This window comes from Cavia porcellus, unplaced genomic scaffold (assembly GCF_034190915.1).
Source record: "Cavia porcellus strain 051 isolate PalLab524CR breed Dunkin Hartley unplaced genomic scaffold, mCavPor4.1 scaffold_22, whole genome shotgun sequence".
Lineage (NCBI taxonomy): Eukaryota > Metazoa > Chordata > Mammalia > Rodentia > Caviidae > Cavia > Cavia porcellus.
Genome location: NW_026947505.1, coordinates 6,281,871 through 6,305,243, shown reverse-complemented (window position 1 = coordinate 6,305,243; position 23,373 = coordinate 6,281,871). Strand labels below are relative to the sequence as shown.

General features: G+C 39.0%; 1 protein-coding gene and 1 pseudogene across 6 annotated transcripts in view; both read left to right on the top strand.

Moving 5' to 3' along the window:
- Nucleotides 1–2,707: 2,707 nt before the first annotated feature.
- On the top strand, nt 2,708–3,393 carry LOC100713540 (charged multivesicular body protein 5-like; annotated as a pseudogene).
- Nucleotides 3,394–5,604: 2,211 nt separating this feature from the next.
- The window catches only part of Reps1 (RALBP1 associated Eps domain containing 1), an 82,215-nt gene continuing 64,446 nt past the window's right edge, over nt 5,605–23,373 (top strand). For all 6 annotated transcript variants that reach the window (XM_063233373.1, XM_063233375.1, XM_063233374.1 and 3 more), the window contains exon 1: nt 5,605–5,897. In XM_063233373.1, the coding sequence (XP_063089443.1) occupies nt 5,745–5,897 (153 nt within the window). In that variant the 5' untranslated portion in view covers nt 5,605–5,744. The remainder of the gene's footprint in view (nt 5,898–23,373) is intronic.

Here is a 23,373-nt window from a genome sequence, read left to right as displayed (position 1 = left end):
TTTCAAAAATCAACAATAAGAAAGCAAGTCAGTATGAAACATGGAAATTTTTTGAATAGACACTTCACCAAAGAAGAAGTTCAAATGATGAGCAATAACAGGAAAAGTTGCTTAATATCATTCATCATAAGAGAATGCAAATTTAAGTCACAGTAAGACACTACTATATAATTATTAGAATGAGTTTAGAATGATTCATGAGGATGTAAAAATACTAAAATGTAGATACATTGCTAATGAGAATGCAAATGGTTCAGCTATTTTAGAAAACTTGGGCACTTTTGTATCAAGTTAAACATATGCTTACCATCGTCCATCAGTTCCAGTCAGATAGTTTATTAATAATCACCACAAAATTGGAAGCAACCCAAATGTCCTTTAGCTAGTGAATGGGTAAACAAACTGTAACCATCTACCACAACAGAATATTATCGAGCAATTAAAAAATGAATCGCTGACACAAATAAGAACATAGAATAATCTCAAGTGCATTGTTCTGTGAAAAAAAAAAACCCAGATTTGAAAGGCTACATACCACACAATTCCATTTATATTACATTTTAGAAAAGGGGAAAGTATGAGAACAGAACACAAATCAGGGTTTGCAGGAGCTGAAGGTTGGAGAAGGAGATTGACTACAAAAGGAGAACATAAAGAATTTGAGGAGTCATGGACTACATCTTGATTTTGGTGTGATTGTATTATGATATGTATTTGTCAATAGTCAAGAGAACTGAATATCAGAAATTAATTTTACTGCATGTAATTTATTTTTAAAATGAACTGAGGTTTATAGTGAGAAAAGCAGCTTATGTATTTCCTGACAGTAATCATATCTTATCTTAAAATGAGCATCTTTAAGTCCATAGCTATGTAATATAGTCCATCTGTTTTAAAAATAGCTTTCTTACGATGCTACTTTAAAATTTGATATGTTTACATTCTAATTATCTTGTTTTGAGATTTGGGGGCTTTTTTTCTCTTTAAAAATTTTTCTGTGATATGTCTGGAAATACATAGGAAAGAAATTAGACTTAATCTCATAAGGGCCTACTTGTGAAATCTATTTCTTTCCTTCTACATTCAGAAATACAAATTTTAAGTAATGGAAACAGAGAAAAATCTCACTCATTAGCAGTCCTTTAGCCCCAATCCACCCAGTATTCAACAGGACACAGCAGGGGCTCCCATTCTTGCAAGTTTCTAGGTTATGCTGGGAAGTGGGTGCGTACACTGAGGCAGGTGGCGGGCAGTAGGGCCCACTCAGTTGCTGTAGCTTTTAGTACGAGGGAGGAGCCTGACTTTATCAGCTTCCTTTAGAATGTGTGGTACTAGTGACCTCTGGGCCTCCTCTTGGCCTTGCTTGTCAATGAGAAAACTCCTGCTCGATGTCATTCCATTAGGAAAGTCCCAAAAGGACAACAGGACCACAGAAGGTGTCCCTGTTAACATCCTATAACACACAATTTAGTGTTAGCGGTTGACAAGGGTGGGGGAACCATACACGCAGCAATCAAGGGTCAGCAGAGCACCCTGATGTGTGTGACTGATGTCAAGGTCCTTAGGCTACATGATCCTTGGGAACAAGATCATGCAGTTCGTTTTACACTGGTACATGGTGCACACATATCTCTGAATACATGAAAACTGTGTTGGACTGAGAAGGGAGAACGGTGGTAGGAAGAAGCAGGCTCATCTGAGGGACAGAAGGCAAGAGAATGAAAGGAAAGCCAGCATGGACTGCGAAGGAAGGGTGTGAGTCTTGAATTTGCACGTGAAGCAATCTTATAATTTTATATTGTGAAAAGAGGGGGGGAGTTGGTGGTTGCTAAGAGTAAGCATGAGAAGCTTGGAGGTTTGAACATAGGCTAGTCCATCATGTAGGAGCTGAAGTTCACACAATCATTCAAAAATTCTACAAACCATTGATGTATGCTAGTGTGCCATGTACTGGCCTTAGAATTGTGATTCCAAGGAAGAAATATTTTCTGGTAAACATAGGACAGGGGCTTAGGGGACTTCACAGACAAGTAATTAAGGCTGTATAGGATAGTCATTTTTTAAATTTTTCTTTTTTATTAGTACACATTTTCAGTACATAATGGTTCTGTCCCTCATGAGGAGTTGGTGTGTGTACAGAACACATCTCGATTCTTTTTACATCTTCTTCCTTCCCTCTATATTTTTGTCCTCTTCTGTTTTGCAAAAGATTTATTGCCTAGAGTTGATCTTGCCTGGGTTTGAATCTCTAATGCAGGTGCTTTGTAACACCATGACTTATCAGTTACCTAGCCCATTTTTATATCAGTTTGTTCATTTTCCAAAAAAACGATACTAGTAGTGCCTACTTCTGTTGTACTTAATATGCTCATTAACTTAAAGTTTAAGAACAGTTCATCTGAAGCATCGTAAGCACTTAATTATTGGCTTTTAAAGCTATAAGCAGATACATACTTTAACGTCAGGCAAAGAAATCGCTACAAAGAAAAGGGATTTAGATAAGGGGAACAGAACATGATGGGACTAGTTGAGTTGAAGAAAGGCCTACAAAGATGACTTTTGATGAGGAATTTGAACAAGCAACAGCAAGTCACACCAAAGTCTGTAGAAAGAGTGTTTCAGGGGGGTGGAACAAAGGTCAGTGGGCTATTCCTCTTCCATTTCTAGTTTTCCCTTCAGCATTTGGGTTTCTTCAAGACCTCCCGAGATGAATGGATTCTTCGGGAAAGAGAAACCCAGGGCTCCACCATCCAGCCTGACTGACTGCATTGGCATGGTGGACTGCAGGGCAGGACCTACTGATAAGATTTTCCAGCTGGATGCCAAGCTAGTGAAGTACAAGGATCAAATCAAGAAGATGAGAGAAGGTCCTGCAAAGAATTTGGTCAAGCAGGAAGCCTTGTGAGTTCCAAAATCAAAGCAGATGTATGAAAGGCAGTGGGGCAACCTCGCCCAACAATGCCTTAACATGGAACAAGTCAATTATACATTCAGTCATTGAAAGACACTAAGATCAGGGTGGATGCTATGAGACAGGGAGTAAAGGAAATGAAGAAAGCATACAAGGAAGTGAAAATTGACCAGATAGAGGATTTACAAGATCAACTACAGGATATGATGGAAGATGCAAATGAAATTCAGGAAGCACTGAGTCACAGTTATGGCAACCTAGCATTAGATGAAAATGACCTAGAAGCAGAGTTGAATGCACTGAGTGATAAGCTTCTGACTGATGAAGAGAGTTTTTATTTGGATGAAGCATCATCTGCTCTTGCAATACCAGAAGGTGTTCCCACTGACACTAAAAACAAGGATGGAGTCCTGGTGGATGAATTCGGATTGTCACAGATGCCTGCTTCATATTGCATCATTCAAGTACATCATGTAAAATAAACACATATTCTGGGCCTAGGAAATATATCCAAATTTGCAACAGATTTTGGTTTCTTTCCTTTCTTTGAAGGAAAGGTTAATTATAGAGCTCTTTCTTTTTTTCCATTAAGAAACTCATTGCTTGGGGGAAGCTTTCTTTATACTAAAATTCGATTTTTTTCTCTTATGAAAGACTAACTTCAAAGAATCTTTGGCTTTGACTTGTTTTTATTCACTAATAACTGAAATAAAATCAGGGAGACAAGAATCTTTAAGTTCTATAACAGTATAATTAGTTTCAGTGTGACCTCAATAAATTGATAATGTAAAACTGAGATTTTTGAGACTGTTCCTACTATGTTTCAAAACCATTTTCTATTGTGATATTATAGGTGATTTAACGGTAGAATGTTGATAGATTTTGTGGCGTCTTGTGAGCAAAGTACTGTGCCCAGTATTGGAAGGGAATTGTCACTACTGTATCATGCATGAGTGGATATTTTAATCCTACGGTTTCTTCAATATTATAGCCTGCCTTGTAATCAATAATGAATATTTCTTAATATTTAATGTATAGAATATTTATATTCAATAAAATAAATATTTTTCAAAAGAAAAAATAGCCAGGGGCTAGGACGGGTGGCAGAGGATAATTGTCAGCCCATTCCTACTTGGTGGCGCATATGTATTTTTATAAAAAGATAATATAATGCTTATAACTGTAAGCTATAAGATAATACAATGCTTATAACTATAAATATTAGCATTATATTAAAGCCTGGTGTAACATGTTGACAGAAAGTCGCATCTATAAAGACTATAGCCACACATGAATTTAGTTAGGATTCTGCCTCCTAATGAGTCAGGGTAGGTTTTGTTGCTGTAATGTTACAGAAGAATCTCTGGGTTTTCAGCACTCTTTGAATTTTAGGATTACAGATAAATGGTTGTGAATGGGCTGTTTGTAGGATCAGCACTCTGGAGAACACGTGTAAGCCAAAAAAACCAAATTCAAAAAATCTTCTGTGTAATTCTGCCTCAACTGGTTTTTGTTTTTTTTGTGTGTGTGTTTTTTGTGATCTTGTTAGTCTACCTGAGAGTTCAAGAATCCTCCTCCCAGGTTAAGACAGGGCGGCTGAGTAATTTTCATGAAGGAGGAGATTAAGGGTGGCAGGAGTCTTGGGGGCCGCTCAAGGCCCGCTCAGGCTTATCGGGTTGATGTATAAATTTACAGTGTTCAGATCATAGTGACCCTAACGACCTCCTCGTACAAAGAGGAAAACTTTGTCACTTCCCCCGACTCTTAAACCACATCTTATCTTCGGTTAAACCCAGCTTGGAGCAAGAGTGGGAGCCTGCCCTCAGAGCTAGTGTCTCTGGGAGGAGCCTTGATTTCCAGATGGATCGGATGTCCACAGACCTTGGGGGCAGATGGCGCCTGCCCTCAGCGACATTTACATCAGAAAGTACAGACACTTCACAGTAACCTGAACAAAGTCCTCCTTTCAATCAAGCGTTTATTCAAAGCTTACACTCGGAAGCTTCGAAACCTTGAAAGCTGTGCTGCGTATCCAAGTTCTCTGGTTCCCAGTGCGCGCCCCGAGGCTCTCCAGGTCCCCCTTTCCCGCCGGTCTCCCGCACCAGGCGCCGAGGCTCGCTCGCTCTCCCGCCGCAGGGCTCCGGCCGCCAGGGGGCGCTGCGGCCCCCTCTCCCGGGAGCGGCCGAGCCAGCCCGGTGGGTGTTTCTCTCTCTCTCCCTCTCGCGCTCTCTCCTCTCGGCCTCACATCCGGGTCTGGAGCGCGGCCGCCGCTGTCAGTGTTGGTGCGGGCGCGTCGGGGCCGGGCCGGGCGCTGTAAATGGCGGCGGCAGGAGGCGGAGCGGCGGCCACGCTCAGCCCAGAGCCCCCTAAACTTTAGACTTGGAGCCCCACAACTTTCCGGGGAAGTGCTGCCGCTCCGGGGGCGTGGACGGAAGGGGAAGCCGCGGCGGGAAGTCTGGGGGAAAGCGGCGGCGAGCCGGGGAACCTCGAACCCGCGGCGGGGGCGGGGGCGGAGTCCGCCCAGCCTCGCGTGCCGCGGCCCCCGCCTCCTTCCCCGCGCCCTCGCGGCGGCCGCAGCCGGGTCTGCGAAGGGCCTCGCGGGCGGCGGTGCCGCCGGAGCCCAGCCGGGCGCCCAGCTCGCTAGTGCCGCGGGGCCCTGAGGCTGCAGCGCCCCGGGCGCGCGTGAGGTGAGGCCGCGGCCGGGGTCGCGGGGGTCTGAGGAGGCAGAGGAGGCCGGGCCGCGCGGCCGCGCGCAACCCCGCCGGTCCCGGGTCGTGGGGCCGCGCCGCGCGTGGTGCATGCGGGGCGGGGCGGCCGCGAGCCGGAGGCAAAGATGGAAGGCTTAACGCTGAGCGATGCGGAGCAGAAATACTACTCGGATCTCTTCTCCTACTGCGACATCGAGAGCACCAAGAAAGTGGTGGTCAACGGCCGGGTGCTGGAGCTGTTCCGGGCCGCGCAGCTGCCCAACGACGTGGTCCTCCAGGTGAGGCCGCGCCCGGGGCCGCGGGGCGCGGGAGCTGGAGAGGCGCTGCCTCCCGCAGGGCTGGCGTGGGCAGGGTCCCGCGGGCAGTGGCCGCAGGTGCCAGGACGGCGGGAGCTCGCTTCTCGGGGTCGGACCGAACGCCTGCGGGGAGCGCCGCGGCCGCCCCCTGAGAGTGGCTGTTTTTCAGCGCTGGAAGAGCACCTTTACTGTAAGATCTTGGGTGGTTAATGTGTTTTAGTCCTGGATCATAGTAAATGCATAACCGTTTGCATCCCGCAGTGTGGTGAAGTTGTCAGTATAGACAGAATGTTGTGTTAAATTTTGCATTAATCGATAAATTTTGAATTAAACGGTAGTCAGTTCTTGTAGATTTAGGAATCCAAGAAGCAGTTTTTATTTATTTATTTTTTTTGGTCTCTTTTTAAGATTTGTTTTCTTGAGGTACTGGAGCCTTGCACATGCTAGGCAAACACTAATGCTAACCCTGAAGAAGTAATTTTTTTTTTTTTAAGGAAGCTGAATTCTTAGGGAGATCAAGAAACTTGAGCTTGTAGCTAATAGTTTGCAAGCAGATAAGAAAAGAACTTGCAATTATTCATAGAACGTGTGGCTGATGTAAACCGGATAGTGTTTTTCAATGGACATTTGATAATATTTAGAACTTGTGGATTTAGGTTAGGACATAGATATTGAGGCAGCTGGAAATGAAATGTGCTATTTGCTTCAATCTGTAGCCTTGGAGGAACAAGCAGAGTTAAATTTAAGCCTTTTAAAATCGTATCTGTTATTAAAATACAAGGCTTCCTGAAGTTTTATCTAATGTTTGTGGTGAGCATTAATGTTAGTGTTTAATGATTCATAGCTGCTAGTAGGAGTCAGTCTAAACTGCATGTCAGGAACAGGTTTTAAGCTTTCATTTTTCTATTGATCCAAGCCAGTTAGCCAAAGCTTCAGAACTTAAAGCCAGACACATAGGTGCAAGGTCCTGGAGTGTCCTGGAGTGGGGGTCGTTGGGCCAGTAACTTGAAGGCCTTTGATTCCACTTTACCTTCTACCTAGCACCGGGCCTCTCAGAGTCAGGTACTTTGCCTCTTGGGGCCAGAACGCTGCGTATTCACGTGTAGAATAAAGTTGCTGTGACTAAGTTGAATGAGTTGTTTTTTTTTTTTAATACATGTTTTATATTGTTTTTAAAACCTTGGGAGGAAAAGTTAAGGGTTGAAGTTAAGGATACCAGTGAAGGACAAGTAGGACCCCCAAATTTATGTCGTTGAAAAGGAGCAAATAGTAAATGTTTCAGGCGTTCCCAGCCACGTATAGTTTGTGTTTTTATGACTTTTTAAAGATAGGAAAATCGTTTGTAAGTCAGGAACATACAAAGCAAGGCTTGTGGTTTGCCAGACCTGATAAGAGTGTTGGTAGTGTGGGCTATTGTACTCTCCGTTTAGATTTAGAGTAGAATTTTTACAGAAAGAAGTCTGGTCAGAAGCTGCCTATTCATGATTCCCCTTGTTTTTGTTTGTGGAAATACTAAAATATACCTTCAAGTCAGCTAGGAACTAAAATTAAAAAGAGGCCTCCCATGTGCTATTTGGTTTATGTCTTTGGGACAGAGAGAGATGAAATAAAGTTTACAATTTTTAATATAGAATATTAAGTATGTTAGGACAGATTACTGTCAATTAAACTTTACTTGAATATTCCAGTCTGAGTTCTTTTTTTATGTTTTATTCAACTTTATTAACATTCAGAAATAAATATCTTTGGCCTTCGGTATAAAGAGAAAGCTTAAGTAGCTTAAGTACAGTATTCAGATTTCATTTACAAGTCGAAAATTGTGGGAAGTCAGTGAAGCAGAACTGTCAGAATAATAATGCAGGTTGAACATTCCTGACCTGAAAATCCAAAATCTGAAAGGCTACCAAACCCAAAACTTTTGGGTCCAACATGATATACCACAAGTGGAAAATTTCACAGGGTTCACAGAATTGTGAAACATTGTATAGTCTCAGGTTTGTGAATATGAAACATATAAAACAAATGATATTAGTGTTTAGACTTGGATCTCAACCCCAGAATGCCTCATTATATATAGTAAAATTCCCAAATCTGAAAAAAAAAAAAAAAATTGGAAACACGAAGCATTTCTGGTCCCAATCATTTCAGAATAGAGATATTAAACTTATACTAAGTAGCAATCTGGGTATCTTTAAGATAGTATACATAGTAAAAATTGGCTTAAGACAGAAATTCCCTTAAGACAAAGGGAAATGTGGACTTAATTTCTTTTTTCATTTTGGTGGTATTGGTGATTAAACCTAGAGCCTTTCACATTCTAGTCACAACCTCTACCGGTGAAGTATATCTGTAGCCTGTTTACTTGAGACTGAGTAGTTAATTGCCTGGGCAACCCTTGAGTTTGCAATCCTCCTGCCTCAGCTTTAGGAACAGTTAGGATTATAGATAGCACCACCATGCCCCCTTGGGTTTAATTTTTTTTTTTAAGGGAGTTTGGGTTTTTCTGAAAACAGTACATTGCTTTCCAAGTAAGACACAGTTCAGACTACTCAGGATTCTGAGTTCTCTACCTAAGCGTGGCAGGGCTTCAAGAACAAGACACTCTGGAGGGCTTGTAAATTATGGACTTCTAATGTGCAACATAAAGTAGAATGTGAGCCATAGGAGAGGTGCAATTATTACATAGACTCAAAGGAGGTATGAATAGGAAAGGCTTTTTTACTGGGTTCAGATGGACTTTAAGGTGGGGTGAAGAGTGGGATAAACAGACCTCCAGGTAGAGAAAAATAGGACCAAAGGTGGGCCGCTTAGGAGCCTTGTCAAGAACTAGTTGATATGTTCTCTAAAGGTAGAGGATATTTTGAGGGTAATAGGATGTAGAATAAGAGAGAGGTCATATAACCAAAGACTGAAAAATCTATAGGTGATTTCATACATCTTCAGTTGAAAGTTTTTGGCTTTGGTTTTTTGTTTTGTTTGGTTTGGTTTGGTTTGGATTTTTGTTTGTTTGTTTTTTGTTTTGGTATCAGATCGAACTCATGACCTTGTGCTTGTCAGGCAGGTGCTTATGCCGCAGAGCTAAATCCCCAGCCCAAGTTTTTGGCTTTGAATAGTAGAAAAGTTGGAGGCTATGGAAGGAGGCCCTGGCGGAAGACTAGAGTGGGTGTCCAAACCAGAGTGAGCGATTGAATAGAAAAGGGGCTGGACATATTATTGATGGACTGCTGAGTAGCCACTGTATAAAGAGGCTGTATGTATAAAGTGGAATAATATTTCACTGAAGCCTGATAATCAAGGCTGGGCAGGGGGTAGAGGGAGGTGCTTCAGACAATTGTGAAGGTAACAATACTGTAGTAGATTGGAGAGAGGACTCGGCTGGTGAAAGTGTGCTTGAAGAGGCCTCTTCACAGCCACAGTAGTTAGAGGAAAGCCGTTGGAGGCTAATTAACTTAGGGAGTTATTTCTTACAAGTGGTCAGAAAGTGGAGTAGTGGTGAAGTTGCTTCTTTACCCCTCGTGGGGCTGCATCTGGCAATGTCTAGAGACATTTTTGTTTGTCATAATTTATAGGAGGGTGGCTCTGCTGTCGTGTAGTGAGTGGAGGCCAGAGATGCTGCTAAATATTGTACAATGTAAGGACACCCTCCCCAAACAAGAATTATGTAACCAAAAATGTCATTATGGCTGAGACTGAGAAACTGACGTGGACTCCAAGTGGCAAGGGGAGAGAAAATGAGACTAGTGATGCAGTAGTGATTATGAAGGTAAACTTGACAGGTCTCAGGTACTTGGTAGTATTTCTGTAGGGGAAAAATGGATCAGAGATTATTCACTGCCATACCATTCAGAAAATCAAAGGGGTATGAAATGGTTCTGATTTTTGCTTTTTTTACGAGACAATGATCAGTATGATTTTAGGCACTCTGAATAGTAGTGTAAATCTCCTGGAGATGGAACCTGGTGAAGATTTGTATAGGCGGAAGGTCACATGTTTGAGACCTTCTTCTCTGTCTTCTAAATGTCTAGGGGTAGGGACTGGACAGTGTTCTCACACAGTGGACATGCACATACACTTTGGGGCCTTGATCAATCCAGAAGTTTTCAGCATTTGCTAATAAAAGTCATGAGAGGGCTGTGAGTCATCTGGAGGAATGAGTGTACAGAACAAAGAACAGAGAGCTCAGAGCTGAAAGAGAAAGAAACTGGCATTTATTAAGTGCCTACTGTGCTCCTCTTACCAGGCAAATTGTTTTCATGCAAGAACTTATTTGATCCTGGCAACAGCCCTATGAAGTGAGTATTATTTTTGTTTATTAATCACGAACTAGGTAGGCAGAGAAGTTAATTAACTTGTTTATGAATAGTGTCTCTCACTTACCATTATTTCTTGCCACAGCCCAGCTTTTCTTCTCTTCATTGTTCTTGGGACTGGAAGGCAAGGTGGGAATAAAATTCAGGCAGATTTTGATTTGCCCCTACTTCTGTGGAAATAAGATTGTTCCACTTTGGAACTTATATGCAGACTTCCTCTTTTGCATAAAAGTATGATATCTTGGAACACAGCCATTTTAGAGAAAGAGGATATTCTTGTAGTTGTTATCCTGGGCACATAACAGAGACATTTTTACATTATAGCTTTCAGACATCTTAAGGTATGTGCATTACACTTATTTTGGAAGAACAAACCAAAGCCTATGTTGGGTTGAAGGATTTGTTTTTGAAGATAATGTCAGTTGACAAAGTGAAGAAGTTATGCTCCATGCCATATGAAGCAGGAAAAGGGGGAGAAATATCTGGCTTATAGAAGTTAATGGAAGAATTTTGCCATTTTGAGCAAGAAAATACTATAGTGTGTTATAGTTTAAAAATGAACTTTTCCAGCCTTTTGAGGTAATGCACACCTGTAATCCCAACACTCCAGGAGACTGAGGCAAAAGTTCAAGCCCAGCCTGGACAAGTTAGCAAGACCTTGACTCAGGAAAAAAAAAAAAAAAAAAAAAAACATTGAGCAAGAGAGAGAAATCTATTTGGTGTATATATAGATGTACAATAAAAATATATAGAGAGAGCCATATTTTGCATATATATATATAGATACAAAATAAAAATACACATGTATATGTATGAGGGGAGGGAGAGATCTCTAGCCTAGTGTGAAGGTTTCTCTCCCAGTCAAGCCAAAAATTCCCAACTTTTCTAGAAGTTACAATTTTTTTTAACAATTAGGAAAGGTGTAATATTTATCATATCAATCATTGTTTTCTTAGGTTTCATTTTTAAAAAACTTCTATTTAGGGGAATGTCTTGAAACTTTATAGGTACTGAATGCATAATAGCTTGATAAAAGGATTTAGTACTCACTGTTACTTTAGTGAGGTCTTTAAGCTTCACTAAAATGTACACTATTAGTGAAGCTGAAAATCCTTTAGATCATATAGTTAGAACAATGGCTTGATAAAATATTTGAATGACACGCATAAATTTAGTGGAAGAAAACTGATAAACCATTTTCTTTAAACAATTACTATTTCTTGAAAGATGTCAGTTTATGTAGAGTCATATTTACTTTTATAGTTTCTCTTGACTTCCATGCTGTGCTAGGTTTCTTTTGTTTTCCTACTCATTCCTTTCTTCATAGCTTTAGTATTTTTGGAATTTATGCTAAGAATTTTGACAAAGCTAGAAAAAAGCTCAAGGACTAGACATAGATGAAAAGTTCCAGTCCAGACTTTAGATAACTTTGTGATCTTAAACACATCACTTAATGTTTGGGTTTTATTTCTTAGCATATGGAGTGGGTTGGATTTTGTGATTTCTGACTCACATGAATGTCACTGTATACAGATGATTATTCTGTCCTGCCACACCACATCACTAAGAAAGTAGCGCATGGATTTGTGATTAGTTGCTTCACTATTCTAACACTTCATTTGCTTTCTTCACAGATTTAGAGGAGAATTCAAAGGGTCAGAGTCTGTGGTGGTAATTATTTCCTCATGGTATCTTGAGGAAGTGAGAATTTGAAATGGGGGATAAAACTTGATGTTTCTAATATTTTCCTTCGTATATTTTATTTTCTGTACTCTCTTCCTGGAACAGATGCATCTTCACTCATCTCTTCCTCCTTTATATGAGAAAATTGATGGAGTTAAAACAGCACATTTTATTGAGGTTTAATAAATTACAGGAGTTAGGTTTTTTAAAAAAATATCATCTTTTTCCATTTTTTAAAAGTAACAGGTGTACTGGCACACACCTGTAATCCCAGCACTCAGGAGGCTGAGGAAGGAGGATTGCCAAGAATTCAAGGCCAGCCTGGACTGCACTGTGATTCCAAGCCCAACCTGAACTATATAATGAGAACCTGTCTCAAAAAAAGCAAATAAATAAATAATATAAAAGTAATATATCTCTTCTCTGTTTTGTTTCAAGAATTGATCATATGTTGAATTTGAGGTATGTAGTGTTAAATGACGCAGGCAAACTTTATTAGAGTGCGTATCTTTTGTGTTTCCTTTGTGATTCTGGTGCCCATACTGAATATCTGCTTACAGAGCATGGTTACATAAGATTTTGCTTATAATTTGAGGTTGCTGGCCTTCTCCCAACCTAATTTTATCCCAGAGCTCTTCCCTTTAAGAAAGATTTAAGGTTTAAGTTTTAAGATGGACTTGTGAAATGCTGAAGATGTGTTGTTTGCTTAAGATAGGATATCACCACGTAGCCCAGGCTGACCTTGAACTCAGATTGATACTCCTGCCTCAGCCTCATTAGTGCTGATGAGATTACAGGTCTGTGCCACCATGCCCAGCTGATATGTGTTTCTTGAAGCATCTTAAAAGCCAGCTTTTTATGGACAGTATTTATATAAGGCTATATGTGCATTGAGGAAAAAAATCCGACTTGTGCTAAGGTTAAGCAGGAAAAGAACTGTGCACAGTAATAGAGAATCACTGATGAGAAGGCAGTGGGAACTACTAGGGACAAGGGAAGGCCTTTCAAAGCATAGACACCAAGTAGGAGGTGGGAGAGTATGACGTATTTCATGTTTAGAGAACCTGAAACTGAAGAGCTTAACGTGTTTAAGGAAATGAAAAGCTGAGGCCTTATGGATGGGAGGGGAGATTGACAGGGACCACTTACTGCACAGAGTTTGATTTAAATGGGAATGTATGAAGGCTTTATATTTTGAAACATCTTTCTCACTACTCTGTGAACAAAGAAACAACAGTGGGGCACATTGAAGTGGACTGGCCAGTGGATATGTAGTGATTCAACAGGAGTCAGAAGTGGTTGAAATTAGTGAGGTGGTAGTAGGATAGGCTGGGCTGGAGTGGATATAGCAAAGTCTGGTAAAAAAATGCAGTTTAAATTTTAAAAAATTATTACAGTAAAAGACATGGCCTTCAGAATAGTCTTCTTTGCTATCAACACACTTATCATTCTTGCCATTTTCTGAAGCAGTCCTGGAAGTTCTCTTTGAGGTCTTGATGAGATGAGTCAAAAATACAGTGAATACTTTTGATGAGTGCTGTGTAGTGGAAAGGCAGAGTCGTAAAAACACTACTGTGTGTCCTCATGTACTTTAATCATTAAAAATATTTGGTATTGTTTGGCAAGTATCTAGAAAGAAGTTAAGGGCAGGTAGAGCGGTTAGAGAGAAATTGGGAGTGTGTAATGTGATAATGTAAGTGTTCCAAGTAGGAAATTGTCACCTGGATTGAGTTTGACTGAGAGGTTGAGAGGATATAGGCAGAAATGTAACCATTAGATTTGGTAATTTAGAGGTCATTGATAATTTTAATAAGCCAGTTTCATGGACTGGTGGAAACTGGTGGGGATGGCTACTCAATTTGAATGACTTGAGATATACATAGTGACTTGAGGAACCTAGAGGTGGGGTATGTATATAGCTTCTTAAATATGCCAGAGAAGGAATAGAGTAGAAGCTGGAAGTGGATGAGAATGTAAAAACAGTTGTGTGTGTGTGTGTGTGTGTGTGTGTGTGTGTGTGTGTGTGTGTGTTTTAGTATGAAAATACTGCAGCATGATTTTAGTTAGAATTGATAGTGGAAGGAAGAAGGAAAGTCCTTGAGAAAGCAAGGACTCTCTGACTGCACAGAGAATCCTTTGGTAGGAAAGGGATCACTTCCTCAATTTTAACAGGAAAAAAAGAAAAACCAGTGTTAGGAGACAAGTAGAAATATAGAATTAATGTGTATATTGGGGGGGGTGGCATGTTCCAACTTAATGGTTTCCATTTTTTTCTACAGACTGTCAGGATTAATAGTGATACGAAATCTACCTAAGATACTAAGGAAAAAAATACATCCACAGTAGTGTCAAAAAGATCTAGAATACTTAGGAATAAATTTAATAAAAGAAACATTGTGTTTGTACTAAAAACTGAAAAGTTAGTTTGAGACACTAAAGATTTAAATAAATGGAGAGACAATCTTATGTCCGTAGATTGAACGGTTAAACATTGAAATGGCAGTTCTGCCTACATTGATCTATAGATTCAACAAAATCCCAGTACTGAAGGCTTTTTATAGAGAATGGCAAGCCAGTCCTAAAATTAGTAAGGAAACACAAAGGACCTAGAATAGTCAAAATAATTTTGAAAAAGAACAAATTAGGAAGCCTGCTGTACCCAATTTAAGAACTGCCTGTAGTATGATACTAATCAAGAGAATGTGGTTGGTATAGAACTCATGGAGATCTGTAGAGCAGATTTGAGACTCCAGAAATAACCCTTATATCTGATCAGCTCATTGCTGAAAAGTGCTGGAATGAATGGAGAAAGGGTAGTTTTCTTAACAAATGGTTCTGGAACAATTGGATATCCAAGTTTTTAAAATGTAGTAGGCATGTTGTATATACTTCACACCATACACAAAAATTATATTAAAATGGATCATATACTTTCATTGTGAAACTTGATTAGGATTAGGCTGAGTTTTTAAATATACCGAAAACGTGAGCTATCAAAGAGAAATCTGATAAATTGGTTGTGTTTAAAATTTTTTAAATGTTAACCTTTAAGATGGCTTAGTTACTTTTCTCATTGCTGAGACAAAACATCCAACATCCAAAGTTAAAGGGTGAAGGTTTCAGTGCATAATCAGCTGAATGCAAGGTGGGTGATGTGGCAGAGGATCAACAAGTTTGGTGTGGAAGATAGCAAAAGCAACAAGAGCAAAAGGGAGGAGCAAGCTTCTTTTCTGTCCCTTATATTACATGTAGGCTACCCCAGGGTGGGTCAACACTCACACCCACAATCCTAGCACTCGACAATGAACCAGTCACAAACCCTAGATTCAGCTGCTCCTGAAAGCCAGCCCTCCTGACTGTGAGGATTTGTTGGGGGGACATCCAGACACAGACCAAAACAGGATACTTAAGTAAAAAGACAAGACACAGATTAGGAAAAAAATATGTGCATATTCCAAACATGATAAAGGTCTTTACCACCTAAGAATATATAAAAGAATCTTGATGTCTTTATTGCTAGTCGTATAAGTAGCTGTATCTTGGGTCCCATTGTCAATTACATTAGTATGCTCCTTTGGATAAAAATAGTTGTTAAGGCTGGGGATTTAGCTCAGCGGCATAAGCGCCTGCCTATCGAAGTGCAAGGTCGTGAGTTAGAGCCCCCGGCCCCCCCAAAAAAAAAAAAAAAAAAAGGTGTTGAGAGTGCTGATCTAACAGTGAGTGACTTGCTTCTTTCTTATCTTTGGGTTTGTAAAAGATTGTGTTTGAAACTAGAATTACATGTGCTCTTGAAAAAAAAAGTTTTCTTGATGTCTCATTTGTAATTAGGATGTTCAGAGGTTTGACCGTTTTGAGTGTTTGTTGGTTTATTAACAGTTGATTTAGAAGAAGTCACAAGTTTTTCTAGAGCACTTCATTATATTCCACAGAAAAGTGTTTAATTACAACACACTGTAATTTTCTGTGTCAGCAGTGAGTTTAGTCAAAATAGCATAGATGTTGGAATGTGACAGTTCCAGATTTGAATCACCATTCTATGCTTGTTAACTTTTCATACTGAGCAAGTAACTTAACCTCTCTTGAAACTCATTTCCTTCCCTTTTAGATGAATGATAATACCAATTCTGCAGGTTTTATAATGTAAATTGAAGTAATGTGTACATCTAGCATAGTATCTGATTCTTAGAAGGTAATCAAGTAAGTTAGATCCACTCAGCTCTATGAGAAAGCTCTTTGTTTAAAGTATCTTAGCATTAATTTTAGAGAAAATTTGTCCATTGTTCTTCAATTCTAGCTTTACACCTTTTGTTTTTTTGCATGAATTTAATGCTCTCCCCAATCCTTTGATGCCTTTTATTTTGCTCTCCTACTACATACAGTGAAGATTTGTTCTCCTAAAGTGAAGTTTACGACTAAAGAACAAGGGTGCTTCTGAAGTCTTGATTCTACTTGCAGAATAGTGATGCTATTAACAGAAATAGAAAAGGGGAGGCCTGATTTTTATTGAACTACTATACAGAATTTTGAATATGTGAAGATGCTGTGTTCTTATCATCTGAGCACAAGATTAGTGACTATTTTTGAAAGCAGAAGAATAATAGCTGGGTGACTTTAGAAACTTTTGCAGACTTTGCGGTGGTTCTTGGGTGAGGCTGTTTAAATTGAGGAATGCAAATTTCATTATGTTTGAAATGTTCTATATTTAGCACTTAATTCATCTAGTCTCCTAGTGCATCCCCTGGGGCATAGTAGGTGCTTAGTAGTTTTTGTTGAATTACTGAATGATGTAATTATAAGATACTAAATTTTTTAAAATAGTTTTAACATACGGAGACGGAATTCACTGAGTCCTGTGACTGAAGAAATGGTAGTGTAATTCCTAGGAGGATAACTAATCCTCAAAAAATTTGTCCAAAAGCCTTCAAGACTACCAGTTCTAAGCTGGGTATAGTGGTACACACTGTAATTCCAACTACTTGGGAAGCAGAAGCAAGGAGTATTGCAAGGTAGAGCCAACCGTGGGCAGTGTAGAGAGATTCTGTCCTAAAATTTAATGGGGAAGTGAGGATGTAGCTCAGTGACAGCTTGTCTAGAACAGGTTTAATTCTCACTACCACCAAAAAATGAAGAGAGGAGAGACTAAATGAACTAATCTTCTAAATCTTGACTGTCATGAAGAGCATGTATTTTCTTATAAACAAAGGAAGGGTAACAAACCTGTCAGACTTACAATAAGGGCATCAGATGAAAACCACAAAGCCACAATGAGATGCTAATACCAAGGGATAGACTTGACTCTTCCAGCTCCAGGCTAACTCCTCAATTGAGTGCCATTAACTTTGTGTCCAAAGGTTTTGTGGTCACTTAGAAATATTTAAAACCTGTTGTATGTTTAATACTTATTATTGTACTTTCGTCTGTTATTTTTACCCTCTAATATATAAAGTGTTCTTAAGCCCCCCCCAACTATCTTCTTTACAATTATTTGACTGTTTATTTATTAATTTTGAGACGATGTTTCACTGTATAGTTCAGGCTGGACTTGAACTCACTGCATAGCCCAGGCTAGCCTTGAACTCACATTGATCCTCTTGTCTCAGCCTCCTGGGATGCTGGAATTACAGGTGTGCACCACTATGCATGGCTTAATTATTAGACATTTTTAGAGCTTGTTAAGGACTTCATTTCTAAGGAACAGAATTATTAACATTTAGTTACAGTCGTCCTGCCCTCCTAGGGATCCTGTTAGAGTCTTAACAGTTGTAACAAGTCCTCTTCATTTTGCTTAAGTATGTCTTAGCATATTTGTAGTTAAATGCTACGTCATACTGATTATTTTCAGTAATTTACTAAGTAAATTATTGATTTTATTAAAATAATGTTTAAAACTTCATTTAAAACTTAGACACAGCATTCTAATAGATTGTTAAACTTTATACTTAAATGATAAGAGTTAATCAGGGTCTACTCTAGTAATCTAAGTAGTTATCTTTTCATTTGACTTTCTTTTCCATTTGTATTGGGAATTGAACCCAGGATCTCGTACATGCTAAACACCTGATCTTCTGCTGAGTTACATTCCCAGCCTGTTTGCTATTTTTTGAGGGCTTGCTTATCCCTACAGAATAATAAAACTTAGGGGAAAGTTCCATAGCATGAGTTGGATATCCTCAGCATATAGGTGGCAGTTTCCGCTGAAGGGTGAATGAATCAGCCAGAATGCGTTTACTGGGTGAAACCAAGGGGAGAACAAGAAGGGGCCTGAGGCACCTGCCTAGAAGCCAAGGAAAGTGTCACAGAGAAAATAGCTGGTCACATGCCGCACAGCTCAGTATTGAGTTTTATAGGGGCATGTAAGTGAAGAATTATGTCTTGTCACATTTGTATATTACTCCTCTAAAAAGCTTTCTAATTTAGACTTTAAACCATTTCACACTAGATTTTGCTTTTATATCCTTTGTATTCTTACTGACGTTTAATCAAATTTTCTGTACTTTGTTAGGATCCAAAGCCTATCCTTCTCATGAGTTCTTTTTTATATTTAGATAATTACAAACCGATTTATTTTTTCATATTGTCCCTTGGTTTCCTTCTTAATTTTTATATCGCATATACTTACCTAAATAATTAGTCATCAAGAACATCTGTAGAGCATTGTTATTTATGGAATTAGAAAGATATTTAAAATAACGATCTTAAAACTTGCATGTAAAAATACCACGTTGTGTCGTAAGTTGTTTGTGAGACTGGGTCTTACTGTGTAGAACTCCTGATTGTCCTGCCTCAGCCTGAGTGCTGGTTAATACAAGTGTGTGTGACCATGCCTGCAACAACTTTCTTGGAAAACTCTTCCCTGATCATCCCAACCAGGAAACTCCTGCAGTCTTCCTGCAGTGTCCTATGTGTTTATACTGTAAGCATGCATTTTTAGTGTCCTCTTCCTGAGTAGCTGTTTTTTTCTGACAGCCCTCAAACATTTTAAGGGCTAATTTTAACTTCATCTCTTTCTTCATGTTAGGCACCCAAACCCTAGTGGACTTACTACGTTATGCAAGAGGACCTCATTCTTTAGCAATACATTGATAAATCCTAGCCTAGCCTCTTCTTTTTGAAGGACAGTGAATGAGCCTTTTGAAGAGAACGGAACCTCGTAGACCAGATTATGTAGTTCTTTCACCTAGGTTGTGAATATACTTGCTAATACATTTAAAGCTAACACTTGACTGTGGTCAGATACAGTGAACCTACACACCAAAGACTTGAAGGTATTGTCACATCAAGACTGTTCTCTTAATTTTTAAAAAGATATTAGGCTCACATTTGTATTAAATTTACCTGAGTTTTTCTTCCCTTCAGAGGCGTAATTTCCCGTTGTTAAACTTGACAGTGAGCGAGTAGTGATAGAAGAGTTAAATCAGTGGAGTTTCTCATTTAATTCTTTTGGATGAAAAGCATTCTCATAAAATACATGGTGAGAGGAGAGAGTGTGAAATCGGAGCAGTCATGCCCACCCAGCTGTAAAAGCTTCTGCCAGCTCACCCCCACATCTCAGGCTTGTTTCTGATTGTTCTGCTAGCATGGACTGGGTGTTCCCGCCCCACAAATCTGGTTTTTTTCCCACACAGCTAGTTTGTTCTTTATCAGTTCCCTTCATTGTGTTGCTCTTCTCATCTGCTATACCCTAACCCCAACCGAGCTTATCTTGCTCCCTTTCAAAACCTGATTTAACCTTTGTTGGCTCTAAAAATCCTGATTTGAACAACCCTAGTCTCAGTGAGACTTGCACTTGTCTTCTGCTCATCCTTTTATGTATGTTTTGCATGCTGTTAACTTTTGTGTTCATTTCTACTGTTGCTTATTTACGGGATTGCTTAGAAGCTTCCCCGGTATATTTACATCCTAATGATACTGGAAGCAGATTTCTTTTATGACCTCATGATGTTGCAACGAAACACACAGTAAAGATGTTTAGAAAACAGGCAACTTTTTAAAGCAAGCTAGTTGCTTAGCCTTGCTTTTGCAGTGCATTCATAGACATGATTGGGATGATGAGGTAAGACTATTTTGGGGTCCTCACCAAGGAATAGAAGTGAGGGTGGTGAAGTTTTTAGTTTCGGATGTCACTGCCAGCGCTGTGGGCATTCTTTCACTCCCTCTATCAGCATTCTACACATGAGGAGAGAAAGAGGCAGCAAGAACAGAACAACAATACCACTGAATTGACCAAGTTCAACTTTACTAGCAGACATCGCCAGTTTCTCTTCTCTCTCTGAAAACTCATCTCCTCTTTTTTTAAGTAACAGAGTGACCTTAAGAAGTTCTAAGAAGAAACTAGGAATTTATTGGCAGTTTAAAAAATGAGAATCTGGTTGTCTTAGCACTGTAGCATGTGCTCTTATTTATAAAATGTAAGCACAATTTCTGTAGCATTTCACAGTACCTGGCTGCAAGTGGAGGACCATAAATCATTTTAGGAGTGAGGGTACTGTGTTACTCAGGGATAGCACATTTCCTAGTACAGATCATGGAGACCTGTGCTACATGAAAATTACTGTTTGTCATGATTGGTGTAAGTCTCACAGGAATAGTAGAACCTGCAGTTATTAAACCTTTACTGAGGACTGGACCCAGGGCTTCAGCAACAATAGCCAGGGCTGGACTATTGAGCCACATCCCTGGCCCAGTTTCAAGTGCCTTTTCCTTTAAAAAAATTTTTTTTAAAGATATCTTCAAAAATCACTCATCTTACTGACCAAATTTTGAGACTTTTTCTTAGAGTTTGTTCTGTTTTACGACCAAGACACCAAATAATGTCTTGGTAGATAACTGCCTTTTTGTTCATCATGATGAGAGAGTATTCTGTCTCTAGCATCCTGATTGGTTTCTTGCTTTCTCTTGTTCAATCAGTCTTGACTACTCTTTTCCTGATATTTTTCCTACAGTGGAGATTCTTCATCAAAAGGTCTCAACTAAGCATTTTTTGTTGTTGTTGTTGTTGTTGGAGTTACTCTTATCTCAGCTCTGACCACCTTATTACTAACTGTTGCAGTGACCTCCTAAATTTTACTAGGCATGTCTGTGATTACTAGATAATAGGTACTTGAATTAAAAATTACATGATACTCTTCAGAACTGTTGAATGAAGATTAGCTTTACATTTAGAGCCCTCACTGATTAGCTTCAGTGTACAACCAAGCCACCACTATATATAGTACAACCCAGCACTATGCTTGTTTTGAATGATTGGTACCTTCCCATTGGATTGCCTATCCTATTTTACTTAACAAAAACCTACCCTTTCTTTAAGATCCAAGTCAAGTTTCTTTTAAAAAAATCTTTTTCTGGCCTATATTAATATTTCTGTCTTTATTTCTCACAGTAAAAAGTACTTTGTATATATCCATGGCAGTTATTGAACTATTTTGACATACATTTAGGTTTAAATTTATAGAGTGATATTATTTCCAGCTTTCAGATGAGAATCCTGGAGTTCCAGGGAGGCTATCTGCTCAGTGCAAGCTGGGATTTAAATCCAGCTTCATCTAATGATAAAACTTGTGCTTAGAACACTGACCCGTTTTGATCCTTAAAACTATAGCCTTAAGTTGTGGTTCATTTTTTTAGGTTATATTCTTTGCAACAAGAAAAGAAGTTCTTTGAGAACAGAGTTGTGTGTTAGAACTTTTTATGTCTCTGAAGGCCTGGTATATATTTTAAGTGTATGAGAATACTTAATGTAACATTTTGATGAGGTGTTTGTATAATGCTGCTAATTACAGTGCAATAACTCATTTATCTCTTTATTGTTAGAGCATTCTGTAAGATACAGGTATATGAGAAAGACCACATCCTTGAATCAAAGGGAGGTAGCAGAGCAACCTGATATTTTGCTTCTTAGTGTGAAATGTATACCCAGCAAGATGTAAAAGCACACAGTGAGAAAACTATTCTCTTTTTAGTTGTGTTTCAAATATAATTATTTAAGGAGAAAGTTTCAGCTTGGTATTAGTAGGTTTTTACCTTTTTAATGCAGGTTACTTTTAATAAAGAACCGGTAGCCTTGATGTGGCTGCAAACACATTTAGCAGAAAATGATATTTGGTACTTGATTTCTCTTACATGAAAAATTTAAGAACTACAAAAACAGGAAACCAGGAGGAAAGCTTTGGGAAACAAGAAAGGAGATAAGTGGGAAGGTGAGGAAATGAAGAGGAGAAAAAGGGCCTGCATTCTGTTAAGCTATTAAATGCATGTACCAGAACTTCCCAGATCAACCCATCCTCACACAGTATTCACATCACTAACAGTTACTTTTTAAAATTAAAATTTTGGATTTCACCACTAGGATCTATTCTGTTGCAAATGTTATTTCTCTGAATGTTATGTTAGGTCTACAAGTACAAGACAGCTGCCCTCTGAAAATGCCTGATCTTTAAAAAATCTATTACTGCCAAAACGCCACATATAAACTGTCAGATATGATGTTTTTGTTGGGCTTATTTTTTATTTTCTATTTATTTTGATACTTATTTTCCATTTATATTGTGATACAAAGCTCTTGATGTAAAGAATAAATATTAAGTTCATAGTAGTGCACATGGTCCATGTACATGGCAAAATTTGTGAAGTTTGATAATGCACATGTCTGAAGTTTTGGAAACACTGGCACTGCCAAAATACCCAGGCTTTGAAGATACACAAAGATGGGCTCATATCATGGCCCTTAAAGTTTTCAGTGTATGACCTTGGGCAAGAACATTCTCTTTACCCATAATTTTGATTTATAAAATAAAAGAATGCCTTCTTTTTTAGAGTTATTTTGAGGATTGTCTTAAATAGTGGTATACTACTCCATAAATGGTAACTTTGCTTGGTTATTGTTTTTGTTATTTTTTTCTCATTCAGTCAGCTAAAAATCTTCAATAGCATGTTTAAATTGCAGTTTAACTCTTACGTATACTTACTGTGCAGCAAGTACTTAAGCGCTCTGGACCTTAGTTTCTCTGGCCATTAATTTTTCCATCTGCCTGTGGGGAATAACAAAGCACCTGTCCCATAGGATTGTTTGAGGACTAAATGAATTGTAAAGTACCTAGAGTAGTGTTTGCTACTTGAAATATGCTACATAGCTATTAGTCAGTTACTGTTATTTTCCTAGAAAAAATAAAGATTTTTTGGAAGATACTGAGGCCACATCTCACAATGGAGAACAGAATATCAGGTTGCTGTGCTACCTTTGATTCAAGCGTGCAGTCTTTCTCATATACCTGTATCTTAGAGAATGGTCTAACAATAAAGAGATACATGAGTTATTGTCATCATAAGTTGGGATATTTGTATGATCAGTAAGCATCTACAAAGTATGCAGGCATCCTTGTACTGCAATTAAGGTTAACAGGCAAGAAATAACAGGAATGTTTTACAAAGCTACTGTGTGCTACACTTTTTCTAAAATTACTACATGC